Consider the following 26,168-nt stretch of genomic DNA (forward strand, 5'->3'; position numbering starts at 1 on the left):
TGAATTATTATTAGGTACCTGGAGCCTCCATGATCCTGTTCAACTTTACCTTCTTTGACATCTCGGACCAGAAAGACATGGTGGAACTGCTGGATGGCTATACCACCCAGGTGTTAGCACGGTTCGATGGCCATAACCCGCCCCGGGACCTGGTCAACGTCACTGGAGACTTTGTTATCCTCTACTTCTACTCAGACCGCACCAACCAAGCAAAGGGCTTCGCTGTCACATACCAAGGTGGGTTTGCAATGGGATATACGTATACAGTATGTATGTAACCGGTGTGAAATGGCTAGCTAGTTAGCGGCGCGCGCTAGTAGCGTTTCAATCAGTGACGTCACTCGCTCTGAGACCTTGAAGTAGTTGTTTCCCTTGCTCTGCAAGGGCCCCGGCTTTTGTGGAGCGACGGGTAACGGTGCTTCGAGGGTGACTGTTGTCGATGTGTGCAGAGGGTCCCTGGTTCAAGGTAGGGGCGAGGAGAGGGACAGAAGCAACACTGTTACATATACACACACACACATACGCACCAACCTAGCTGTCACATACTAAGTTAAGAGACAGGTAGATAGGTAAGGACTTCAGGAGGGCGTCAATTAGTATTGTCCCCAACCCTTGTCATCAACATCACATCACCCATACATACACTATACAGTGCATTAGGAAAGTATTCAGACCCCTTGACTTTTTCCACTGTTACGTTACAGCCTTATTCCAAAATTGATTAAACTGTTTTTTTCCCTCATCAATCTACACACATAATGACCCCATAATGACAAAGCAAAAACAGGTATTTCAAAAACTGAAATATCACATTTACAAGTATTTAGACCCTTTACTCAGTACTTTGTTGAAGCGCCTTTGGCAGCGATTACAGCCTCAAGTCTTCTTGGGTATGACACTACAAGCTTGGTACACCTGTATTTGGGGAGTTTCTCCCATTCTTTTCTGCAGATCCTCTCAAGCTCTATCAGGTTGGATGGGGAGCGTCGCTGCACAGCTATTTTCAGGCCTCTCCAGAGATGTTCGATCGGGTTGAAGTCCGGGCTCTGGCTGGGTCACTCATGGACATTCAGAGACTTGTCCCGAAGCCACTCCTGCGTTGTCTTGGCTGTGTGCTTAGGGTCATTGTCCTGTTGGAAGGTGAACCTTTGCTCCAGTCTGAGGTCCTGAGCGCTCTGGAGCAGGTTTTCATCAAGGATCTCTCTGTACTCTGCTCCATTCATCTTTCCCTCGATCCTGACTAGTCTCCCAGTCCCTGCCACTGAAAATCAACCCCACAGCATGATGCTGCCACCACCATGCTTCACCGTAGGGATGGTGCCAGGTTTCCCCTAGACGTGACGCTTGGCATTCAGGCCAAAGACTTGAATCTTGGTTTCATCAGACCAGAGAATCTTGTTTCTCATGGTCTGAGAGTCCTTTAGGTGCCTTTTGGCAAACTCCAAGCAAGCTGTCATGTGCCTTTTACTGAGGAGTGGCTTCCGTCTGGCCACTCTACCATAAAGGCCTGATTGGTGGAGTGCTGCAGAGATGGTTGTCCTTCTGAAAGATTCACCCATCTCCACAGAGGAACTCTGGAGCTCTGTCAGAGTGACCATCAGGTTCTTGGTCACCTCCCTGACCAAGGCCCTTCTCCCCTGATTGCTCAGTTTGGCCCGGGCGGCCAGCTCTAGGAAGAGTCTTGGTGGTTCCAAACTTCTTCCATTTAAGAATGATGGAGGCCACTGTGTTCTTGGGGACCTTCAGTGCTGCAGAATTGTTTTGGTACCCTTCCCCATATATGTGCCTCGACACAATCCTGTCTCGGAGCTCTGCGGACAATTCCTTCGACTTCATGGCTTGGTTTTTGCTCTGACATGCACTGTCAACTGTGGGACCTTATATAGACAGGTGTGTGCCTTTCCAAATAATGTCCAATCAATTGAATTTATCACAGGTGGACTCCAATCAAGTTGTAGAAACATCTCAAGGATGATCAATGGAAACAGGATGCACCTGAGCTCAATTTCAAGTCTTTTGCAAAGGGTCTGAATACTTATGTTAATAAGGTATTTCTGTTTTTTATTTGTAATAAATTAGCAAACATGTCTAAAAACCTGTTTTCGCTTTGTCATTATGGGATATTGTGTATAGATTGTTGAAGGAAATGTGTAATTTCATCCATTTTAGAATAAGGCTGTAACGTAACAAAATGTGGAAAAAGTCAAGGGGCCTGAATACTTTCCAAATGCACTGTATTTACAAAGGTATGTGGACACTGCTTCAAATTAGTGGATCCGGCTATTTCAGCCACACCCGTTGCTGACAGGCGTATAAAAGCAGGCACACAGCCATGCAATCTGCATAGACAAACATTGGCAGTAGAATGGCCTTACTGAAGAGCTCAGTGACTTTCAACGTGGCACTGTCATAGGATGCCACCTTTCCAACAAGTCAGTTCGTCAAATGTCTGCCCTGCTAGAGCTTCCCCGGTCAACTGTAAGTGCTGTTATTGTGAAGTGGAAATGTCTAGGAGCAACAACGGCTCAGCCGCGAAGCACGTAGCGTGTAAAAATCATCTGTCCTCGTTTGCAACACCGAGTTCCAAACTGCCTCTGGAAGCAACGTCAGCACAATAACTGTTCATCGGGAGCTTCATCAAATGGGTTTCCATAGCCGAGCAGCTGCACACAAGCCTAAGGTCACCATGCGCAATGCCAAGCGTCAGCTGGAGTGGTGTAAAGCTTGCCGCCATTGGACTCTGGACCAGTGGAAACACGTTCTCTGGAGTGATAAATCACGCTTCACCATCTGGCAGTCCAACGGACGAATCTGGGTTTGCGGATGCCAGGAGAACACTACCTGCCCCAATGCATAGTGCCAACTGTAAAGTTTGGTGGAGGAGGAATAATGGTCTGGGGCTGTTTTTCGTGGTTCGGGCTAGGCCCCTTAGTTCCAGTAAAGGGAAATCTTAATGCTACAGCATACAAAGACATTCGAGACAATTCTGTGCTTCCAACTTTGTGGCAACAGTTTGGGGAAGGCCCTTTCCTGTTTCAGCATGACAATGCCCCTGTGCACAAAGCGAGGTCCCTACAGAAATGGTTTGTCGAGATCGGTGTGGAAGAACTTGACTGGCCTGCACAGAGCCCTGACCTCAACCCCATCGATCACCTTTGGGATGAATTGGAACACCGGCTGCGAGCCAGGCCTAATCGCCCAACATCAGTGCCCGACCTCACTAATGCTCTTGTAGCTGAATGGAAGCAAGTCCCCGCGTCAATGTTCCAACATATAGTGGCAGCAAAGGGGTGACCAACTCCATATTAATTACCATGACTTTGGAATGAGATGTTCGATGAGCAGGTGTCCAAATACTTTTGGTCATGTAGTGTAGGTTGTTTTGAGGTTGGCACAACAATTGTAACAATTGTACAAAAACAAAGCAAGTTGTTATAGTAGATATGAGAGATACTGTAACAAGCTTTTCCAGACCTCTATCACCCTCGGCTTGGCTTGAGTGATTTCAGCCCCATGCAGTGATTTGACTGAACCACAAACTCATCTCTCTCCGGGAGACATAATTTGCATGAACAGGTGCAGGCTGACATCCTTCTATCCTGGTTCCATGGCAGGGTTTTGCATAGCAACCACGCCGCCTGGCCACTGTTAAATCGACCAGACTAATGTGTTGTGGCTCTACTTAAGGCACACACACGTAAACACAGACACACCGGCACATGCACACACACTGAGGGTAAGAGAGGGAGACAGGCAGGGGAGACTCCAAGTGCTGCCGGCGGCTGACCTTTTCTCTTATCATTTGCTAGCCAATGCCTCAAAGCCGCAGGTGATATTGGTGTTGCATATCGAAATGTTTTGTTTTTCTAGGAACTCACCGTGAGACACACACTAATTCACAGGGTGCATGTCGTTGCATATTTAACACTGGCAGTGTGGGGAATACTTTTCGGGATGGTAAAAATGTTCTGTGTAAACTCAAACGACTAAAAAACAGATATAAAGAACATGTATGTAGAAAATATAAATAGCCTACGATCATCTTTGAGAACTAACAATCACCAAAATAAAAACTACACAGTCTGGTAGAATTTAACATTCAAAACATTTCATGGCATGGGGCTCCCATTGATTTTGTTATAATGTTTGAGTCATTCAGATAGCATAAGAACACGGCATAAACCATGGCCAAATAAATAGAATTGCAGGAAATTAGTAGGGTTGGGAATTGCCAGGGACCTCACGATACGATATTACCATGATACTTAGGTGCCAATACGATATGTATTGCGATTCTCACGATTCTAGATGTATTGGGATTCGATAGTGCGATTTTATTGCGATTTGTAGTGAAGGCAGCAAACATATTGCTCACTACATGTCTGCTGCAGAGAGACAATAGAGAGCATGAGAAAATTTGTTTAGATCAGTCATGGAAATAAAAGTGCTGAAAACATGTTGGCTCACTATTTATATAAAACGAAGATGGAGAACAAGCTATAGGATGAAAAATAACCGTTTTGGGGCAAGTACAGCAGGCTAGCGCTAGTTAATGCTACCTGGCAAAAAACTAAATATATATATTTATTAAACATTTACAAATCGATACTTGGAGTCAAATATCTATATAATATTGAACAAAATCAATATTGCTATATGTAACTGTATTGATTTTTTCCTCCTTTTTGTTTTTGGTCTCTGTCCTACTCACAAATCTCTGTTGGAAACAGACAGGTCGCACGTCCGCCAAAAGGCCATTCTTTTCCCATCTTCCTTTCCGGATTTTCCTACTCAAGCTCTCCTCAGCACGACATGATTCCTGTTCCCCTGCATAGCCATTTACACTCGTATACGGGTTTGAAAATGGCAGATTTGGGCACTGATAACCACCTAAATTGAAATGCAGTGGCTGTACAGTAACATGCTATAAATTACGTCAGAGCTCAGGCTTCACAGCACTGAAGTTCTGAAGTTGAGCACCACACGCGACAAGAAGTTGCCCAAATCCCTTCCGCTAATTGGGCAACTTTTGCACATTCTTTGTTGTCTAACTGAAGTAAATGCAGTAAATTAAGAGGACTCTGTATATTTTGATAGATGAGATGTTGAGGATTGTAATAAATACCGCTTTGGTGTCATACAAGCAAGCCAAACACCCTCGAGTTCAAATGTGCACTTCACATTTCGATCATACAACTCATGTAATATACAGTGTCAATGTTTACATGAGTGTCAATGACAACTTTTGCAGATAGTATGTAAAAATGCAAGCACCAAACACACTTAAATCATGATTTTATAATATTTGTGCTAATAAATCACAGATTCCAAGGTCAATTAGCTCCAGGACGAATTGCAAAAATCTCTGAAGCTGGAGACTCTTATCTCCCTCACTAACTTTAAGCATCAGTTGTCAGAGCACCTTACCGATCACTGCACCTGTACACAGCCCATCTGAAATTAGCCCACCCAACTACCTCATCCCTATATTGTTATTTATTTTGCTCATTTGCACCCCAGTATCTCTATTTGCACATAATCTCTTGCACATCTATCATTCCAGTGTTAATACTAATTGTAATTATTTTGCACTATAGCCTATTTATTGCCTTACCTCCATAACTTGCTACATTTGCACACACTGTATATATATTTTCTGTATTTTTGGACTTTATGTTTTGTAACTCTGTGTTGTTGTTTTTATCGCACTGCTTTGCTTTATCTTGGCCAGGTCGCAGTTGTAAATGAGAACTTGTTCTCAACTGGCTTACCTGGTTAAATAAAGGTGAAAAAAATAAAAAAACAGGACAATATTTCTACCTAATTAATTACACAAAAACAAATACACCCTTGTAGTAACAACACTTCACAATTTTACACACATGTACATACCAGCATACAATCCTTTCTCCAACTAAATATTCACAATGTTTGCGAGTTCTATTACACAGTACTAGGATGTTAGTCCATCCATAAAGATTATAAATTAAACATGAAACTGTAGGTGCAAACCTGTCTTTGACTTCACTCTTTCCCAAGCGTGTTAGTATGTCTTTGTCAATTGCCATGATGCATTCTATCTTGGGTCCTTGGGCTCCTAAGACAGGTATGTAGACGTCTTAATGCACTGAACTATCTCTGACAGCTGCTAACTGGGATGGTCAGCGTAGCCTGTATGATTGCCTTCAGTAATGGGAACATATCAGGGTCTAACAATTTATACACACAGGACATGTCAGAAGTGGCATCTTTTTTTGAGAGGTAATGTTTAGCAAGGACTATGTCCCCTGGCTTGTGTGGGCCTCCCCTCTCTCTATGTTCTCGCTCTGTCCTGTCTGCTCCCCTCTCTTCCTTGCTGTCTGAATTTCTGCTTTCCTGGATCAGTGCCATAGCAATCTGGAGTATTCTGAACAGACAAACACACACATAAGCAATATACACACGCACACACACAATATGAACAACAGGCAAATAATGTTTACCTGAATTGAGCTAAAAGTCAAATCTGGGATTATTTCTGTTCCTTAATGATATTAGCAGTTCACTCAATCTTAAACCTGATTAACATCCAACTGTCTTATCCTTCACTTACCACAATACCTGTGTTCTCCCTCTGTGGCTTTAGCAACAAAATCGAAATGCGTGCAACCATGTGGCAAAACAGATGAGGTTGGCTTCGATTGTTAACATGTAAGCCAATTTATATTTAGTCTGTTAGAGAACAAATACATTTGCACAATGACCACCTGTTGTTTCAAATACATTGTTAGTTGTTGGTTAGCTAGCGAATTGTAGCCATATTTGCATTGACATAAAATCCGTCAAAACACCTCAAAACAACACATGGTATCAATAACATGAAACATGCTGAAATAAGCCACTTATGATTCCCACACATGGCAGTGTCATTCTTGCTAGCAATCTGGCCATCCAGAACCAAAACAGGCTGATATATGCCCCATGGAAGCGCGCACATCGTTTTTGTGACGTTGTCAGCCAACCCATCTATGTAACTAGATGCTAAATAATTGTATTGTAAACACACACAATCTATTCACTTACTCCTGCAAATACAACAGCCGTCTCTGTGTTTGCTGAGCTGCATCTTCAATTCCATATGTCCATCTTCTATAAATTGGAGAAAAAAATTAACAGCTATGCAGCTTTGTTTTTTCAACAGGTAACGTTAGCTAGCTAATTGAGCTGACGTTACCAAAAGTAGCTAACGCCATGTTAGCCTTAAGTTAGCTAGCTATCTTTATTAGTAATTTTTTGCAAATTTGGACAGTACTTGATTAGACAGTACTTGGTTAGTTAGTGATACTTTGTCGGGTGGTGAACAGTGCTCCAGCAGTTGGATTCAGTGTCCAGATAGCTAATCAATAACTGTACTGTCAAATCCCTGCTCATAAAATGTGTTAGGTTGCTAATGAAGCAGCACTTCTAGCTAGACTGGGTAGTCCCTCAGTGCAGCTTTTGAGTAAACATGTTGAAATGTAAGTTACTCGAATCTGGCTTACTGTGAGGTCAATAACTCTGAATTACATCATCATGGGCTACCCAAATGTGCTATAGTAATAGCAAGCTAACAAAGTTTATCTCCGGCTCTCCTTGTCATCTTTGCTCTCTCTCCCTCAGAGAATGAAAAGAAAAAGATAACAAAATATTTGAGACTATATCTAATGACGTTCTACTCAATATACTCTTTAAACTAATTTCCTGTATCCCCTTCTCCCTCATACTAGATCTCATCCTCTCTCTTTCCCTCCGATCCTGCCCACACTGTAGCAATACATGCTCCACGGTCTCTGTTTCCTGACAATAATCACACTTTCCTGTTGGATGCTTTCCTATCACATTTAATGTCTTATTCAACTTGCTGTGTCCCACCCTTAATCTTGTAAAAATAGCCTCCTCTCTTCTGTCCCTTCCTGCCGTCCTCCCCTCCCCGACTTTCCTCTGTACTTGAAATAAATGCCTTCCCTTATTATCTATATTCCACTGCTCCTGCCATCTCTGCACCATCACTGTGTATGTCAGTCTTTTTGCCTCTGCCTTGCTCATTAAAACTTCAACATCAACATCCCCACTACTAAGTGCTTGTTTAGCCAGTTAATCTACTGCCTCGTTCCCCTCCAGCCCCACAATCTTATTTGTATACCCATCTGTTTAATCCTGCCATGGGTTTGTAGCACCTCATAAAGCAGGTCTTGTCTGCTACGTGAGCTAAAGGACTGGACACTCATTAACACTGCACATGAATCACAGCAAATAACTACTCTATCTTGTTTGACTTCCTCCACCCACTGCAAGGCCAACAGTATGGCCATCAGCTCCGCCGTATATACAGCCAGATGATCTGTAATACGTTTCCTGATTTCCACCCCACATTCCTGCACTACAAATGCTGACCCAGTACGTCCTGTCCTTGGATCTTTTGAACCATCTGTGTAAATGGTCACAAAATCCTGATACACAGTATCAAGACGTCTCTTAAACAAATAAAATGGTTCAACGCCCTCCCTATCTTTCTGTAGTCTCTCCAACACTTCCAGATCAACTACTGGAGGCGGGAGTAGCCATAATGGATTAACAGGAATAGCTACCGTTGGACTAAACTCTCTTCCATACAGTCCCATCTCCTTCGCCTTGGTATTACCCACCCACCCAAAGCTCTGTTCTGTCTTCGCTCATGTTCCCAGCATGCCTGTAAAATCCCTTTCGCAGGATGAGACACCCCATGTCCTTGTAGGTTGACCCAATAATTCATTGCCAGCTGCTGTCTCCTAATCTGCAATGGCATATCCCCCATCTCCACTTGTAATGCAGCCACTGGGGACGTCCGAAACGCCCCACTACATATTCTGAGTCCTTGCCCCTGTATGACATCTTTCCAGTGATGTCCGGGCTGCCGAACCATATGCAATACTGCCATAGTCTATTACAGATCGGATCAATGCAACATACATGATCTTCAATGAGGAACGCCCACTCCTTCCCCGTCAGACAGCGCATCAAATGTAACACCTTCTTACACTTTCCCACCACTCTCTCAATGTGTTCTGCTCAGGTCAGTCTAGTGTCAAAGTATACCCCAAGGAACCTGAAGGCTCTCACCCTCTCCAAGTTTCTCCCATATAACCTCAAGCATACCTCATCTCCCACCTTCCTCCTGGTAAAGAACACAGTTTGAGTTCTCTACAGAGAACCTGAATCCCCACATTAATGCCCACCGCTCTACCTCATCAATTGCTTCCTGTACCTTCCTGACTATGTATGGCACATTTCTTCCCCTCTTCCATAAGGCCCCATCATCTGCAAATAACGACCTCCCTATATCCGGCTGTACCTGAGAGTAAACATCATTGATCATGATTGAGAACAACAGAGGACTAATCACGTTCCCCTGCGGTGTACCGTTATCCACCAAGTAGCTGCCTGATAAAGACTTCCCCACCCTCACCTGGATAGACCTTCCTAACAGGAAATCCTTTATCCAGTTGTACGTTCTTCCTCCTACCCCCATAATATCAAGCTTGATTAACAACCCCTCCTTCAACATCATATGATACTCCCAAGTGGCGCAGCGGTCTAAGGCACTGCATCTCAGCACTTGAGGTGTCACTACAGACCCCCTGGTTCGATTCCAGGCTGTATCACAACCGGCTGTGATTGGGAGTCCCATAGGGCGGCGCGCAATTGGCCCAGCGTCGTCCGAGTTTGGCCGGTGTAGACCGTCATTGTAAATAAGAATTTGTTCTTAACTGACTTGCCTAGTTAAATAAAGGTAAAATAAAAAAATTAAATACGCCTTCTCCACATCAAAAAAGACATCTACAACAGTCTCCTTGTTCACCTGAGCCTTCCTGACCTCTGCTTCTAAGCAGAGCACTGGATCCATAGTTCCCCTACCCTTCCTGAACCCACTCTGATGTGGCGTTACTAGCCCTCTGCTCTCCAGGAAGTAAGTTAGCCTCTCCGTAATCATATGTTCCATAATCTTACATACATGTGATGTTAAAGCTATTGGCCGATAGCTTGTTGGCTTCATTGGATCCTTCCCTGGCTTCCAGATTGGTACCACTACTGCCTCCTTCCAACTGCCTGGTAGTTTCCCCTCCTCCCACACTCTGTTGTACAACACCAATACCTTATCCAGTGCCTCATCACTAAAATGGGCCAACACAACATAGCACACCTCATCTTTCCCAGGTGAAGTTAATCCAGCCTTACCTATTGCTCTTTTCACCTCTGCCATTCAACGCATCATTTACATCCTCCCTCCTTTCCAGCACTCCAGGATGGTCTTCTCTCATGCTCTCTCTCCCCCTCTGCCCCTCCTCTGACAAATTTGCGGAGCTATGCTGTTAGGCCTACTGCTGATAGGTAGCTCTCTCTGCTCTCTCCCTCCCCTCTGTCTGTCCTTGATTGCAGGAGTGAAGTCTGGTGTGCGGGAGTCAGGGTTCCAGCTGCAGCTCATTCACCATAATCACCTCAGCCTTTAAGACCCGGTCAAACTTACCACTCATCGTCAGATCATAGTCAAGACGACCATGTTAGTCTCGCTGCCGACTCAACCTGGTTATTTTTGCTCTTTGTGTTTTTGGTCTGTTCTATTTACTTTTTCTCCTGTGCCACAGATATTTGGAACCTGACTCCTGCCTCCGCTTCACTCCTGCCACCACCATCCTGCTCTCCATTACCGGACCTCTCTTTTGGACTCACCACGGACACTAGGACATTACGGTACCACACCTGCCCTGATCTGGATCTGTTACCCTCCCTGTACCTGGACTTGCTCTTCCCATATATTTGGAAACCTGGACTTTGAACATTGTAAATAAACCTGTTAAAACTTCTCTGGCTTGGTGTACTTGTCTGCATTTGGGTTCTTATCCAGTTAAATCATAACAGTATGATCTGACCAACATGAACCCAGCAGACAGTAGCTCGGATACCACCCCAGAGTGCACTCAAATTTGGACTGCCATAGCCAATCAGGGCATTTTACTTGGCCAACATGATACCCTGTTTAAAACGATTGCTGAGGACAGTCAGGTGCTGCTTAATCAGGTTCAATTACTCTCCAATCAAGTATCTGCCCTTACTACCCCTTCAGCCCAGATCAGAGAGCCTTTTGTTCCTGCTCCAGAGCGCTATGACGGGAACATGGGAACCTGTGGCGATTTTTTGACTCAATGCTCGTTAGTGTTTGAACAACAGCCCCTCACCTACGCCTCAGAAAGAGCCCGTATTGCCTACCTTATCAACTCTACTAGCGGTTCCGCTCGTGCCTGGGGATCCGCGGTCTGGGAGAGTCAGTCGGACATTTGCAACGCTTACGTTGCCTTCACCACGGAGATGAGGAAGGTTTTTGACCACCCCGTACGAGGCAAGGAGGCTGCGAAACGGCTGTTTTCTCTTCGGCAGGGGGCTCGTAGTGTGGCGGAGATGGCAGTGGAGTTTCGGACTTTAGCAGCAGTGAGTGGTTGGAATGACGAGGCATTACAAGGAGTGTTCATCAATGCTTTGTCTGAGACCTTAAAAGATGAATTGGTGTCATATGATGAATCGCCTACGCTGGATAATCTTATTTCACTCACTATCAGGTTGGATAATCGGATTCGGGAGCGCCGCCGGGAGAGGAGTGTTAGTTCCAAGCAACCTGTCTGTCATCAACAAACTCCTCCCTGCATCGTCCCTACGGAGAGAGCCGTGTCTTCCCGAGTCGATACGAGGAGCACTGAACCCGAAGCCATGGAGGTGGGTCGTGCACGGTTGTCCTCAGAGGAGCGTGCACGTCGTATTCAGGCTCGGGTCTGCCTGTATTGTGGAGAAGCTGGTCATTTCGTTCCTTCCTGCCCAGTTCGTCCGGGAAAAGGGCCGGCTCATCATTAATGGGAGAAGTTTTGGTGAGCCGAGCAGCGGATTCTTCCTCTTCTCCCCGCATTCTGCTCCAGGCATCCCTCCAGTGGCAGTCCCAGAATTTCTCTGTTAGTGCGCTGATTGACTCTGGTGCCGACGAAAGCTTTTGGATAGAGAGTGGGCTCAACAAATGGATTTGGAGACTGTTCCTATGGACTGTCCGCTGCAGGCTAAGGGTCTAAATGGACAATTGTTGACCCGCATTACCCATCAGACTGTTCCTGTTTGTCTTAGAGTGTCGGGAAATCATCAGGAGAACATTCAATTCCATATTATCGACTGCCCACAGACTCCCCTGGTCCTTGGTATCCCCTGGCTCATAAAACACAATCCACACATTGATTGGGTGACAGGTAGCATTGTTTCATGGAGCACATTTTGTCATGTGAATTGTTTGTGTTCTGCTCAGACTCCTGCCAGTACTGTGCCTCAACCTCCACTGGAGTCCATGGATCTTTCTGCTGTTCCTGACGTGTATCATGACCTGGCATCCGTTTTCTGCAAACACAGAGCTACTTCTCTTCCTCCTCACCGGCCTTACGACTGCGCCATTGACCTCCAGCCAGGAGCCCCGCTCCCCCAGCAGTCGCCTGTACAATCTCTCCCGGCCGGAGACGGAGGCTATGGAGAACTACATTCGGGACTCCTTGGCGGCAGGTATTATGCGTCCTTCCTCGTCACCTGTAGGAGCGGGATTCTTTTTTGTTGCTAAGAAGGATAAGACCCTCAGACCCTGTATTGATTACCGTGGACTTAACAACATCACCATTAAGAACAAGTATTCTCTGCCTTTGATTAATTCTGCTTTTCCCCTCCTTCATGGTGCTACCATCTTTACGAAACTGGATCTACGAAATGCGTATCACCTGGTGCGCATTCGTAAGGGTGATGAATGGAAGACTGCCTTCAACACACCCTTGGGACATTTTGAGTATCGGGTTATGCCTTTTGGGTTGTCTAATGCCCCTGCTGTTTTTCAGGCACTAGTCAATGATGTCCTTCGGGACATGTTGAATCGGTTTGTTTTTGTCTATCTGGATGATATCTTGATTTTCTCAGAGTCCTCCCAGGAACATGAACTGCATGTGCGCCAGGTGTTGCAAAGGTTGTTGGAGAACAAACTGTTTGTGAAGATGGAGAAATGTGAATTTCATGTGTCTGAGACCTCTTTTTGGGTTACATCATAGCTCAGGGGGAGCTGCGGATGGACCCAGCTAAGATCTCTGCTGTCACGGACTGGCCAGCTCCCTCTACCCGCAAACAACTTCAACGATTCCTGGGGTTTGCGAACTTCTATAGGAGGTTCATCAAGGACTACAGCCGCATTGCGGCGCCACTCACCGCTCTCACCTCCATCTCACGACCGTTTGCTTGGAATGAAGGGGGCCGAATCAGCGTTCGAAGAACTGAAACATCGCTTCGCCTCGGCTCCCATTCTGATGCAGCCGGACCCCGACCGCCAGTTTGTCGTGGAGGTGGATGCATCCGACACTGGGGTAGGTGCAGTGTTGTCACAACGTTCTCCTGAAGATAACAAACTGCATCCCTGTGCTTTTCTCTCAAGGAAACTTTCTCAGGCAGAGAGGAATTATGATGTTGGAAATCGTGAACTGCTCGCCGTTAAGCTGGCTCTCGAGGAGTGGCGACATTGGTTGGAGGGCGGAACAACCCTTCATCGTTTGGACGGATCATAAGAATCTGGCTTACCTCCAGTCAGCGAAGCAGCTCAACCCCCGTCAAGCCAGGTGGGCACTATTTTTTGGGAGATTCAATTTTTCTCTGTCTTACCGTCCTGGGTCACGCAACGTCAAGCCTGACGCCCTGTCTCGTGTTCATTCGGCTGTTGATACTGGTAGTAACCCTGAACCCATTTTGCCTCCTACCTGCAGTATTGCAGTCATCACATGTGACATCGAGGGGATTGTTAGACAGGCTCAACATCATCAAGCTGACCCTGGGAGGGGTCCTCCTAACCGGATGTTTGTCCCTGAGTCTGCTCGCTCCCAGGTACTTCAGTGGGCTCACTCGTCTCCCCTTACCTGTCACCCTGGAGTTTCGCGGACCCTTGACTTTGTGCGACGGAAGTTCTGGTGGGCCACGATGGAGGCGGACACTCGAGCCTTCATTGCTGCTTGTACGGTATGTGCACGAAGTAAAAACTCCACCCAGGCCAGCGCTGGTCATCTACGACCTCTACCTATACCCAGCCGGCCCTGGTCGCATATCGCTATGGATTTTGTCACTGGACTTCCCCCCTCGTCTGGTAAGACTGTCATTCTTACGGTGATTGATCGTTTTTCTAAGTTCGCTCATTTTTTGGCCCTACCTAAACTGCCCACTGCCAGAGAGACGGCTGATATTTTGGTTGAACATGTGTTCCGCTCTCATGGTCTACCCACGGATATTGTCTCTGACAGGGGTCCCCAGTTTGTCTCCCAGGTGTGGAAAGCTTTCTGTAAAGCTTTGGGCATTACATCCAGCCTGTCCTCTGGATATCACCCCCCAGACCAACGGGCAAGCCGAGAGAGCGAACCAGGAGATGGAGACCGCTCTTCGCTGTGTCACTGGGTCTAACCCTGGGTCATGGAGCTCCATGCTCCCCTGGGTGGAATATGCTCATAACACCTTGACTAACGCTTCCTCTGGTTTGTCTCCTTTTCTGTGTGCTCTGGGTTATCAACCTCCCCTGTTCCCTTCCCAAGAGAGGGAACTTGCGGTACCCTCGGTGCAGTCCCACATGCGCCGCTGCTTCAAGGTCTGGAGGAAGGCCAGGGTAGCTCTGTCCCGAGCTTCGGCGTACATGCAGAGGCAAGCCAACCGTCACCGGTCCCAGGCTCCCGGTTACTCTCCTGGTCAAGAGGTATGGCTGAAGTCACGGGACCTTCCATTGAAGGTGGAGTCTAAGAAGATGGCGCCTCGTTTTATAGGACCGTTCAAGATACTGTCTATTGTTAACCCCTGCGCGGTCAAGCTACAGCTTCCTGCCTCCCTACGGGTTCATTCCACCTTTCATGTTTCCCAGATTAAGCCTGTGTCGGTTAGCCCTTTGTGCCCGCCCTCTCGTCCCCCTCCTCCGCCCAGGATCGTGGGTGGGGGTCCGGTCTACACTGTCCGGCGACTTCTGGATGTTCGCCGCCGAGGTCGTGGTTTCCAGTACCTGGTGGATTGGGAGGGTTATGGTCCCGAGGAACGTTCCTGGGTGCCCAGGAGCTTCATTGTGGATCCTGCTCTGGTCCGAGAGTTTCATAGGTTACATCCCGATAAACCCCGTCGGCCGCCAGGTGGCGTCCGTAGAGGGGGTACTGTTAGGCCTACTGCTGATAGGTAGCTCTCTCTGCTCTCTCCCTCCCCTCTGTCTGTCCTTGATTGCAGGAGTGAAGTCTGGTGTGCGGGAGTCAGGGTTCCAGCTGCAGCTCATTCACCATAATCACCTCAGCCTTTAAGACCCGGTCAAACTTACCACTCATCGTCAGATCATAGTCAAGACGACCATGTTAGTCTCGCTGCCGACTCAACCTGGTTATTTTTGCTCTTTGTGTTTTTGGTCTGTTCTATTTACTTTTTCTCCTGTGCCACAGATATTTGGAACCTGACTCCTGCCTCCGCTTCACTCCTGCCACCACCATCCTGCTCTCCATTACCGGACCTCTCTTTTGGACTCACCACGGACACTAGGACATTACGGTACCACACCTGCCCTGATCTGGATCTGTTACCCTCCCTGTACCTGGACTTGCTCTTCCCATATATTTGGAAACCTGGACTTTGAACATTGTAAATAAACCTGTTAAAACTTCTCTGGCTTGGTGTACTTGTCTGCATTTGGGTTCTTATCCAGTTAAATCATAACATATGCACTTGGACAAATGCATTGGCCATCATCTCTGCCTTCTCCTCATCTGTTACTGCCACATCCTCCCCACTCGCCAACACTGGATAATCCCACTCCCTTCTGACCCCACTCATCCTCTTAATCATACCCACACTTCTCCCACAGGTGTCGCCCTTCCAATGGTGTCACAGAACCGATGCCAACATGACCTCTTTGCCTGAACCCCTGCTGTCGCTTGCTCCACACCCACCCCGCCCGGCCATCTAGATGTGTGAAAGTTAGTGTATAAGCTAATGATGTATGACATTCCTGATAGTTCTCCTCACCAGGGCCTGGGCCTGCGAATCAAAAATGACTTTGGAAAACCACTTTGACTCCGCTTCCTAAAGTGCCACCGTACACAGAAATGCTGGTTTTAGGCAGCACTAAAAAGGTAGGGCAGGCCAGGGCTCATGTTTGGAGTATTCATTGCAGTGTAGCCTAGCTTGTTTTACACCATCCCAGCAGGGCAAAAGACTTGGGGCTGAGACAAAATCATTCGGGGCTAAAGCCCCTTAAGCCCGGGTCTGGTGACATCAATGATGAAAATCCTGGAAAAGTTATGGAATTTTTATATTGTGTTTTCCTTTTAAAAGGGATCAATCACTTACAAAATCTACATATCAGCCATGATCAGAATTAGGCCTACCCTTCATCATGTCTCTCTGTGTGTGCTGTGCATTATCTGTGTGTGTACCAGTGCGAGTGGGCGTTGCCCGAGGAGAGAGAGGGAGCCCAGCTAGCACATAACGTTCTGAGAACCATATGTTTCTTAGAGCTTGGTAAGTGTGTGGTTGGCCTATGGTTATTTTGCATACAACCTTCCCACAAAGTTCTGGGAATGGTGCAGGATAGTTGCTTGGCGTTGGAACTTCCTCAGCACATTTAAGGAACTTGAAAAAATAATGTTATTATTTGGTATTTCATTACTTTAACAGAATGTTTCCTAAAAGTTCAAACATGGTTACATTTAATAACATTTTTGAAAATGTTCTCGGAATGTTCTCCAACTGGTTTGACATTGGGGATGTTCTCAAATAGTTCAGAGAACGTTAAGAAACAACATTCTCCTCTGGGAATTTCAGTACTTCAGCATAACGTTTCTACCAGGTTTCCTCATGGTACTATTTAAAGTAATGTTCTCAAATTGTTCCAAAAACTTTAAGAACAAACGTTCTTCTCTGGGAATTTCAATACTTCAGCATAACGTTTCCTACAGGGTTCCTCATGGTTCTATTTAAGGAACCATTAGTAACGTTGAAAGAACATTCTAATAATGTTATTAAAAAACATATACAGTGGGGGAAAAAAGTATTTAGTCAGCCACCAATTGTGCAAGTTCTCCCACTTAAAAAGATGAAAGAGGCCTGTAATTTTCATCATAGGTACACGTCAACTATGACAGACAAATTGAGAAAAGAAATTCCAGAAAATCACATTGTAGGATTTTTAATGAATTTATTTGCAAATTATGGTGGAAAATAAGTATTTGGTCACCTACAAACAAGCAAGATTTCTGGCTCTCACAGACCTGTAACTTCTTCTTTAAGAGGCTCCTCTGTCCTCCACTCGTTACCTGTATTAATGGCACCTGTTTGAACTTGTTATCAGTATAAAAGACCCCTGTCCACAACCTCAAACAGTCACACTCCAAACTCCACTATGGACAAGACCAAAGAGCTGTCAAAGGACACCAGAAACAAAATTGTAGACCTGCACCAGGCTGGGAAGACTGAATCTGCAATAGGTAAGCAGCTTGGTTTGAAGAAATCAACTGTGGGAGCAATTATTAGGAAATGGAAGACATACAAGACCACTGATAATCTCCCTCGATCTGGGGCTCCACGCAAGATCTCACCCCGTGGGGTCAAAATGATCACTAGAACGGTGAGCAAAAATCCCAGAACCACACGGGGGGACCTAGTGAATGACCTGCAGAGAGCTGGGACCAAAGTAACAAAGCCTACCATCAGTAACACACTACGCCGCCAGGGACTCAAATCCTGCAGTGCCAGACGTGTCCCCCTGCTTAAGCCAGTAAATTTCCAGGCCCGTCTGAAGTTTGCTAGAGTGCATTTGGATGATCCAGAAGAGGATTGGGAGAATGTCATATGGTTAGATGAAACCAAAATAGAAATTTTTGGTAAAAACTCAACTCGTCGTGTTTGGAGGACAAAGAATGCTGAGTTGCATTCAAAGAACACCATACCTACTGTGAAGCATGGGGTGGAAACATCATGCTTTGGGGCTGTTTTTCTGCAAAGGGACCAGGACGACTGATCCGTGTAAAGGAAAGAATGAATGGGGCCATGTATCGTGAGATTTTGAGTGAAAACCTCCTTCCATCAGCAAGGGCATTGAAGATGAAACGTGGCTATGTCTTTCAGCATGACAATGATCCCAAACACACCGCCCGGGCAACGAAGGAGTGGCTTCGTAAGAAGCATTTCAAGGTCCTGGAGTGGCCTAGCCAGTCTCCAGATCTCAACCCCATAGAAAATCTTTGGAGGGAGTTGAAAGTCTGTGTTGCCCAGCGACAGCCCCAAAACATCACTGCTCTAGAGGAGATCTGCATGGAGGAATGGGCCAAAATACCAGCAACAGTGTGTGAAAACCTTGTGAAGACTTACAGAAAACGTTTGACCTGTGTCATTGCCAACAAAGGGTATATAACAAAGTATTGAGAAACTTTTGTTATTGACCAAATACTTATTTTCCACCATAATTTGCAAATAAATTCATTAAAAATCCTACAATGTGATGTTCTGGATTTTTTTTTCTCATTTTGTCTGTCATAGTTGACGTGTACCTATGATGAAAATTACAGGCCTCTCTCATCTTTTTAAGTGGGAGAACTTGCACAATTGGTGGCTGACTAAATACTTTTTTTCCCCACTGTACATTCTGTTCTCAGCATCAGCAAAACTCTCACTATCCACTATCTTGATAAGTGTGTTCAGGTGTGTTGGCCACGCCCACTAATTGGCCTCACATGATCTTAATGAGTGCTTGTTTCCTTTGAAATGGGGTCTGTTTGAATAGACTAAAATGAACAGCTTTGTATGAGTTTTAAAAACATTGCATGTTAGCTCCATTGTGGTGGCAAAGTGGACTAATTCCATGGATCGACAACAGAAGAGCATAGGGTCGAATCTCGCTGACGCTGTGTCACAATTAAAAAGAAATGTGTTTGCATGATTAACGCCTAAGCAAATTAATTTCCATATGTCCTATCTGTGCTTGGTGTTCAAAACAGTTAACCTAAGCTAGCAGTTTTATTAACCTCTTAAGGATCGGACCCTTTTTTTCAAATTTCGCCTAAATTGACATACCCAAATCTAACTGCATGTGTAGCTCAGGACCTGAAGCAAGGATTATGCATATTCTTGATACCATTTGAAAGGAAACACTTTGAAGTTTGTGGAAATTTGAAATTAATGTAGGAGAATATAACACATTCAATCTTTGAAATGCAAGAGAAAGGCCACAATCTGGATAAGAGCGTCTGCTAAATGACTAAAATGTAAATGTAAAAATAATATTGCAGTTTAGGCGCAATTTAGATTTTGGCCACTAGATGGCAGCAGTGTGAGTGCAAAGTTTCAGATTGATCCAGTGAAGCATTGCAATGCTGGAATATTTTGTATCAAGTCTACCCAAATATGCAGAATTGGTCAATTGATACATTTTTAAGTAAATAACTATAGAGGACATACAAAAATGATATGGTAATACAAAATGTAAGTTTACACACTCCCAGGAATGTCATACATCATTAGCTTATACACTAACTTTCACACATCTAGATGGCCAGGCGGGGTGGGTGTGGAGCAAGCGACAGCAGGGGTTCAAACTGTCGAACCCAGTTCCTACATTTGAATATAAACAAAACTATGCTACATTTTATCTCTGATGACAAATCAGAGCAAGATTACTGAATGTATGTACATTATTTACCTTCAGAGGTGAATGTATCAAACCAGTTGCCGTGATAAGGTTTTTGTTGTTGTGTACTCTCCTCAAACAATAGCATGGTATTTTTCCACTGTAATAGCTACTGTAAATTGAACAGTGCAGTTAGATTAACAAGAATTTAAGCTTTCTGCCCATATAAGACATGTCTATGTCATGGAAAGTTTGCTGTTACTTACAACAGTCATGCTAACCACATTAGCGCACGTTAGCTCAACTGTCCCGTATACGGGACACCGATCCCGTAGAGGTTAAAAGTCTTATTGAAACAACAAATGTGGCGAAAAGTACAGTAAATGTAAAATGCACATACAATCAACATTGTAATGTGTCAGTCTTGTGTCAGGTGAACTGTTGTGTCCTCAAATTTGGTCAAATAATTTTCCCATAATCTCTAAACTCCATTTCAATTGCTACCATGCTTATGCCTTAAAAATGTTTTCTGTAAGAAACATTTCAATTTAGCCCTATCCATATAGGCCAATTCCCACAAGTGTAAAGGGTTAACAGTTCACAGGAGTGTCACAAGATTCTCTGCCAGCTCTTGTCTCTGTGTTGGAAAAAACTTAAACAAAAGGAACGTTTTATAGGTGTAAGAATTAGCTTTGCTGCTTTTTCTCCTTGAGGTCTCTTTGTAGCTAGCATCCGGAACCGGCTAGCTACAGAGACTTGGCTAGCTTAGCTGCAAGACTTCGCTAACCAGGCTAGCTCACTATCCTACTCTAGATTTTCTAGCCTTTGTCTTGGTAGATAGATGCGCTTTGTCCGTCGCAAGCGAAGAGCGGCACACCTGTACTCCTAAAATCCTTCCCTTCGTGCAGCGATCCGCCTTCATACGGTCGCTCTCAAGAAAGACAGAGGGAGTCCACTTTACCCCCGAGTGACCTCTGTGTCACACCGCTCTCCTTGGCTCGTTCGTTCCGATTTGGCCAAGGCAGGAAGACAAATAGCCAGTCGCCACCAAGCACTGTCACCAGTTCCCAGTGTCACTACACTCTCTCTTTCAATAAAAACACCTCTGTCACAACCAGGCATCAATGCCAAGGACACATAGCAAAAATACTATGAAAGAGCAACTTTCTCTGCTGCCACCAGTGGGCGTCATTGCGCCACTGGTGAGTACCTCCCCATGGGCTGCTCGCCGAGAGAGTAGACAACTGGCACGCATGCGCAGTCAAGCCTGGGACCCTATCCACGGTTACCAAAAGCTACAGACTGTAGTTCGCTATGAGACCTCTTGTCTTCAATGGCATTCTGGAATCAGATGCGACCAACGACTTGGCATGCATACTAGAGCAGGAAATCTCCTCTCTTCTATACAAATGAAATATCAGAGCGATAGCAGAGGAAGAGAGCCATTGCAGCTTCTACTCCCGGTACATTCTGGTTACCAAAAAGGGGGAGATTCACCCCATTCTGGACCTACGGGTCCTCAATGGCTATCTGAGGAAGTTTGCATTTCATATTTTAACACCAAACGTGCTCTCTCGTTCTATTCGTCCAGGCAACTGGGTCACATCAGTCGACCTGCTTACTTCCATATAAGCATCCACACAAGGTTTCTAAGGATTGCCTTTCAAGGCAAGCCTACGAATACCTTGTTCTCCCGTTCGGGCTAGCGCTAGCTTCCCGAACATTCACCAAGTGTGTGGAGGCGGCTCTCGAGTCCCTCAGAAACGGAGGGCTGAGGGTATCCGCCTACATAAATGATTACCTGCTCTGCTCCCCTTCCCAGGAGCAAGCGGGGCGAGACGTTACCTCCTTGGTAACCCACCTTTCCGGGCTCGGATTTCCAAATCAATCAGATAAAAAGCTGTTTTATACCGACACAGAGAATAGAGTATCTGAGAATCACCCTAGACTCGCTCTCGTATCGGGCAACGCTGTTGGAAAGCCGCATCGCCTCATTCCGACAGTGCCTATCCCTATTAAACAGGGGGCACTCGGCCATGTTCCGAACATGCCTCCGGTTACAGGAGTTAATGGCCTCAATTATCTCAGTGGTCCCACATTGCCTACTGAGGATGAGATGTTTCCAACTTTGGCTTTTATCCCTACGTCTGTGCACTCAACGCTACCTCAATCAACAGATAAAGGTGTGACATCAGAGTGCCTCACAGCTTTCTGGAAATGGAGGGGCCCCTCGATCTTCACATTCGGCACCACTCTAGGGGTGGTGTCAGCGAGGAAGGTGGTGACGACAGACGTGTCACTCATAGGTTGGGGCGCTGTTCACGAGGGCAGTAAACTGAGTGTGGACCACACAACTCGGCCTTGCCCATATCAATTACCTCAAACTTCTGACAGTGTTCCTCTTATGAAACACATTCTACCATTCCTCCGGTATTGTCACGTCCTTGTCAGGACAGACAATATGACAGTGGTGGCATCCATTCCTTAAAACTCCACGGCCTAGCCAAAGCTATCATTCTGTGGAGTGGAACCCACATACTCTCTTTACGAGCGACCCATGTCCCGGGCGTACTGAATGTAGGAGCAGACTTACTGTCCAGAGGAAAACTCCATCCCCAAGTAGTGGAGGGAATCGGAGAGAAATACGGACAGGCATCTGCAGATCTCTTTGCATCACAAGAAAATGTGCAATGCCCACTGTTCTTTGCGATATCAAGTAACACTCCCCTAGGGCTGGCAGTGTTGGCACTAGGGCTGTTATTGTGACCGTATTACCGCCACACCGGCGGTCACGAGTCATGACGGCAGTCAAATTCCACGTGACCGTTTAGTCACGTAATTAGGCTTCTCCAAGCTCTGATGCTGCTGATGGTCATTAGTAGCCTACCAAACTTGCTAACTGCCTGGTACTCAGCACTCTATTGTCCCTGTAATTACTCTGACATCAATGCAAATGTAATCGAAAATCTAATCAAACACTTCATGAGAGCCCATGAGCTCATGTTGAGCAACATTTCTATAGGCTATGCAATTGCGTGAGAAAACAGAGTGATGGCCTCTATTAAAAAGAGGAGGATCCCATCAGCTTTCTATAGGCTAGGCCTATTATATTTCTTTCTCAACTTTCTTAATATTAAGCACATTGCTTCTCTTTACAACAGGAGTGTAGCCTACCTGGCTGGCATGAAAATGAACCACGGGAAAAGTGTCCTCCATTCGCTATTTAAGTGCATAGAATACATGTATTTTTTTCCCCTGCCCATTTCGAGACAGGTGCATGATAATGGTCCATTCTAAATCAAAACAAATGTCACACTTATATTATTTAGTATATGTAAAGACAAGATTAAATCAATAATAGTCGGGCCTCCCGAGTGGTCGAGGCGTCACTACAAACCCGGGTTCGATCCCAGGCTGTGTGACACTGGGAGACCCATGAGGCGGCGCACAATTGGCCCAGCATCGTCCGGGTTATGGGAGGGTTTGGCCGGCCGGGATGTCCTTGTCCTCTAGCGACTCCTTGTGGCAGGCCGGGTGCCTGCAAGCTGACTTTGATCGCCAGGTGTACGGTGATTTCTCTGACACATTGGTGCGGCTGTCTTCCGGGTTAAGCGAACAGTGCGGCTTGGCAGGGTTGTGTTTCGGAGGACGTATGGCTTGCAGCGATGGGACAAGACTGTAACTACCAACTGGGGAGAAAATTGATACAAGTTTTTTTTTTTTAAGAATAATCTGATTGGTGACAATATTAGCCAATCACTTGTGAATGCCCAGCTTGTGTGCAGTAAGGCAAGAAATGTATGCCTATATGTTTTGATAAGGTTTTTATCACAGCTAAAGTGGACAAATAGCTTTTTAAAATTAAGCACATTAATCCGCTTTAAAACGGGTGTAGAGCCTAACTGGCATACATACGCAGCGTGTGAGTTTCAAGTTTGGGGAAGATCATTTTCACCATAAAAATGCACCTTTATAATAAAAGCATTACATGCATAATCATATTTGCGGTCACTTTTGAGAATGGTGTTTTCCAGCTAATTGTTTGCATTTTGGAACATTCACGCTTATAGCCTACTGCCGTGTGTGCATTGCTGCGCTTATAATGTGAAGAAATAGCATAATAGTTTATCAACATTTTAAGCTAAAGGTTCTGATCTGTTGAGTCAGCCTCATTGCTTAAAAAACATTTTTTTATGCTAAAGGTTGTATTAATTTGGGATCTATCGCATCCCACAACTGTCCCAGACTATGCTTGGTATATTTATTTATCGCACAGAATAGAATAGGTCAACTTTTGTACTATGGGGATAGTAGATTGACATAGGCTAGTGCTTTTGCTGTTCGTTAGGCCTACTCATCTCGTTGGCTGACGAAAAGTAAATGTGGTAATATCTTCCAATATCTTCAATATGCGCCTCAGAATTGGATAAGGACGTGCGCAGTTCCGTCCCTGATGTGTCTGTCTTCACTTGCAGGCTGTGTGGAAGACCCGATTACGTTACTGGCATTGGCTAATGAGAATTGAGCAATCTGAGAGAGCCATGTGAGTGAGAGGTGCTACAGAGCATGCAGCCGGGAGAAGGGAATTATAATTATTATATTCAGCTCAAGGGCACAACGGCCACTGGCCGCAAAAGGCATGGATTTTTTTAGGGGGCATTACGGCCACACAAAGGAGATGCCGCCGGGAAATTCGAGGCATTATCAAGTGCTTGTCAAATTGGGAATGAGAGACTGATGAAGTGTGTGCAGCCTGAGCAAAAGAAGCCTTTCATGAGACTTTTTTCAAATCATCATTAGAGTCACATCATGCAGCCTTAGAATGTATTAAAAATTAGCCCAACGTTTGTATAGCCCAACGTTTGTATTTAAACGAAAGTTGTAGAAATAACTCTAAATTAAGCATAAAAGGAGGATCTGTTTCTTTGTTAACCGCTCAACACAGAATAGCAACAGGTGTGCACTCCCTCAAATCGTTTGGAGAAAATATCCTTTCTATTTTATTCAGCTATGTTCAATTGTATTCTTCATACTATAAAATAATGCCACGGAATTCTAAGCAAATCTTGTCTGCTAAATGAAGTAGTGTAGCCCACAGCCATATGGCATAGCCAGATCAGGACCTAACATAAGGACAACTCAGAGTATGCTATTCTGTTCTTCTGAAATAGACTACATTGTCTTCATATCCTGTTTCTTCAGACCTGTCTAAAATAAATCATGGATTTATTGTGATGGTGTAGGGCATATTACATGGCTTTTTATTTGACTTTTTTTTTTATGTAGATGTTCCAAAGGTCTGCATCAGTGGCTTGTAGGCTATGCATGGAAGCCAGGAGATGCTAAATGTGTTTACGTTAACTAACGGTCAATTACCGTGAGACCGGCAGTTATTTGCTTGACAATCACCGGCTGACTAAATTTCGGGACCGCCATAGCCCTAGTTGGCACACCCTTGGCCAAAGGCGCTGCTCTACGCTTTCCCCCCTATAAGCCTCACACTCCCCACTCTAGTCATAGTGAGACAACGAGGCTTGTCCCTCATCCTGGTAGCCCCCAGATGGCCGGGCAAGCTCTGGTTAACGGAGATCATTCTCTTGCTTTATGACGAGCCCTGGCAACTCCCATTATGCACGGATCTCCTGGCCCAGGCGAACTGGGAAATTCATCACCCTCACCATGGCCCTATGGACGCGACTAGTCTGCCTCAGAGTCATTGAGACAATCCAGAGCCCCTTCTACATGCTCAATTTACGGAAATAAATGCTGCATCTTTGAGAAGTGGTGTGACCAAAAACAGATCATTCCTTACCAATGTTTTGTATCAGAGGTTTTATGCTTCCTGCAAGGCCTTCTGGACAGCGGGAAGGCTTTCTCCACTGTTAAGTTCTACTTAACCGCTTTCCTCGGCCTGTCATATAGGCCTTAATAACAGCACGGTGGGCAAGCACCCGCTGTAATGCCATTTTAAGAAGGGGGCGCCCCGCTTACGTCCAATATCCAAGCCTGTAGCCCCGTCTTGGGATCTTTCTACTCTGCTTGAGGCTTTGTCTGAGCAGCGTTTTGAGATGCTGGAGGCTGTAGAGATGAAATATCTCTCTCTCAAGACCGCTTTATTGGTAGTCCTTACTTCCGCAAAGCGAGTGAGTGAACGACATTCACTGTCAGCTCACAATTCCTGCCTACTGTTTGTCCAGGGTTTTACCAAGGTAACCCTATTGCCTAACCCCACCTTTATGCCTAAGGTCAGCGACAGTTACAATTGTCTTACCTTGGAGCTTATGACTTTCCACCTACCACCTTTCTCTTCTGCAGAGGACGAGCGTCTCCACCGTTTGTGTCCAGTGCATGCTTTACGCATGTATTTGGATAGAACGAGAGCTTGACGCAAGAGCGTCAACGGTTGTGACATTGGATAGTGGATGCTATAATACTAGCTTATAATAGCAAGGGGTTACAGCTTGTGAGGGTTCATTCCACCAGAGGT

The 26,168-nt window shown here is 45.5% G+C and overlaps 1 protein-coding gene across 1 annotated transcript in view; it reads left to right on the plus strand.

Annotated features, from left to right (window-relative positions):
• Positions 1-26,168, plus strand: part of LOC121584623 (kremen protein 1-like) — a 110,391-nt gene that overhangs the window by 76,573 nt on the left and 7,650 nt on the right. Inside the window, exon 7 of the mRNA XM_041900618.2 lies at positions 15-237. Within this exon, the coding sequence (XP_041756552.1) occupies positions 15-237 (223 nt within the window). The remainder of the gene's footprint in view (positions 1-14; positions 238-26,168) is intronic.

Source organism: Coregonus clupeaformis, chromosome 16, assembly GCF_020615455.1.
Source record: "Coregonus clupeaformis isolate EN_2021a chromosome 16, ASM2061545v1, whole genome shotgun sequence".
In the NCBI taxonomy this organism is placed as follows: domain Eukaryota; kingdom Metazoa; phylum Chordata; class Actinopteri; order Salmoniformes; family Salmonidae; genus Coregonus; species Coregonus clupeaformis.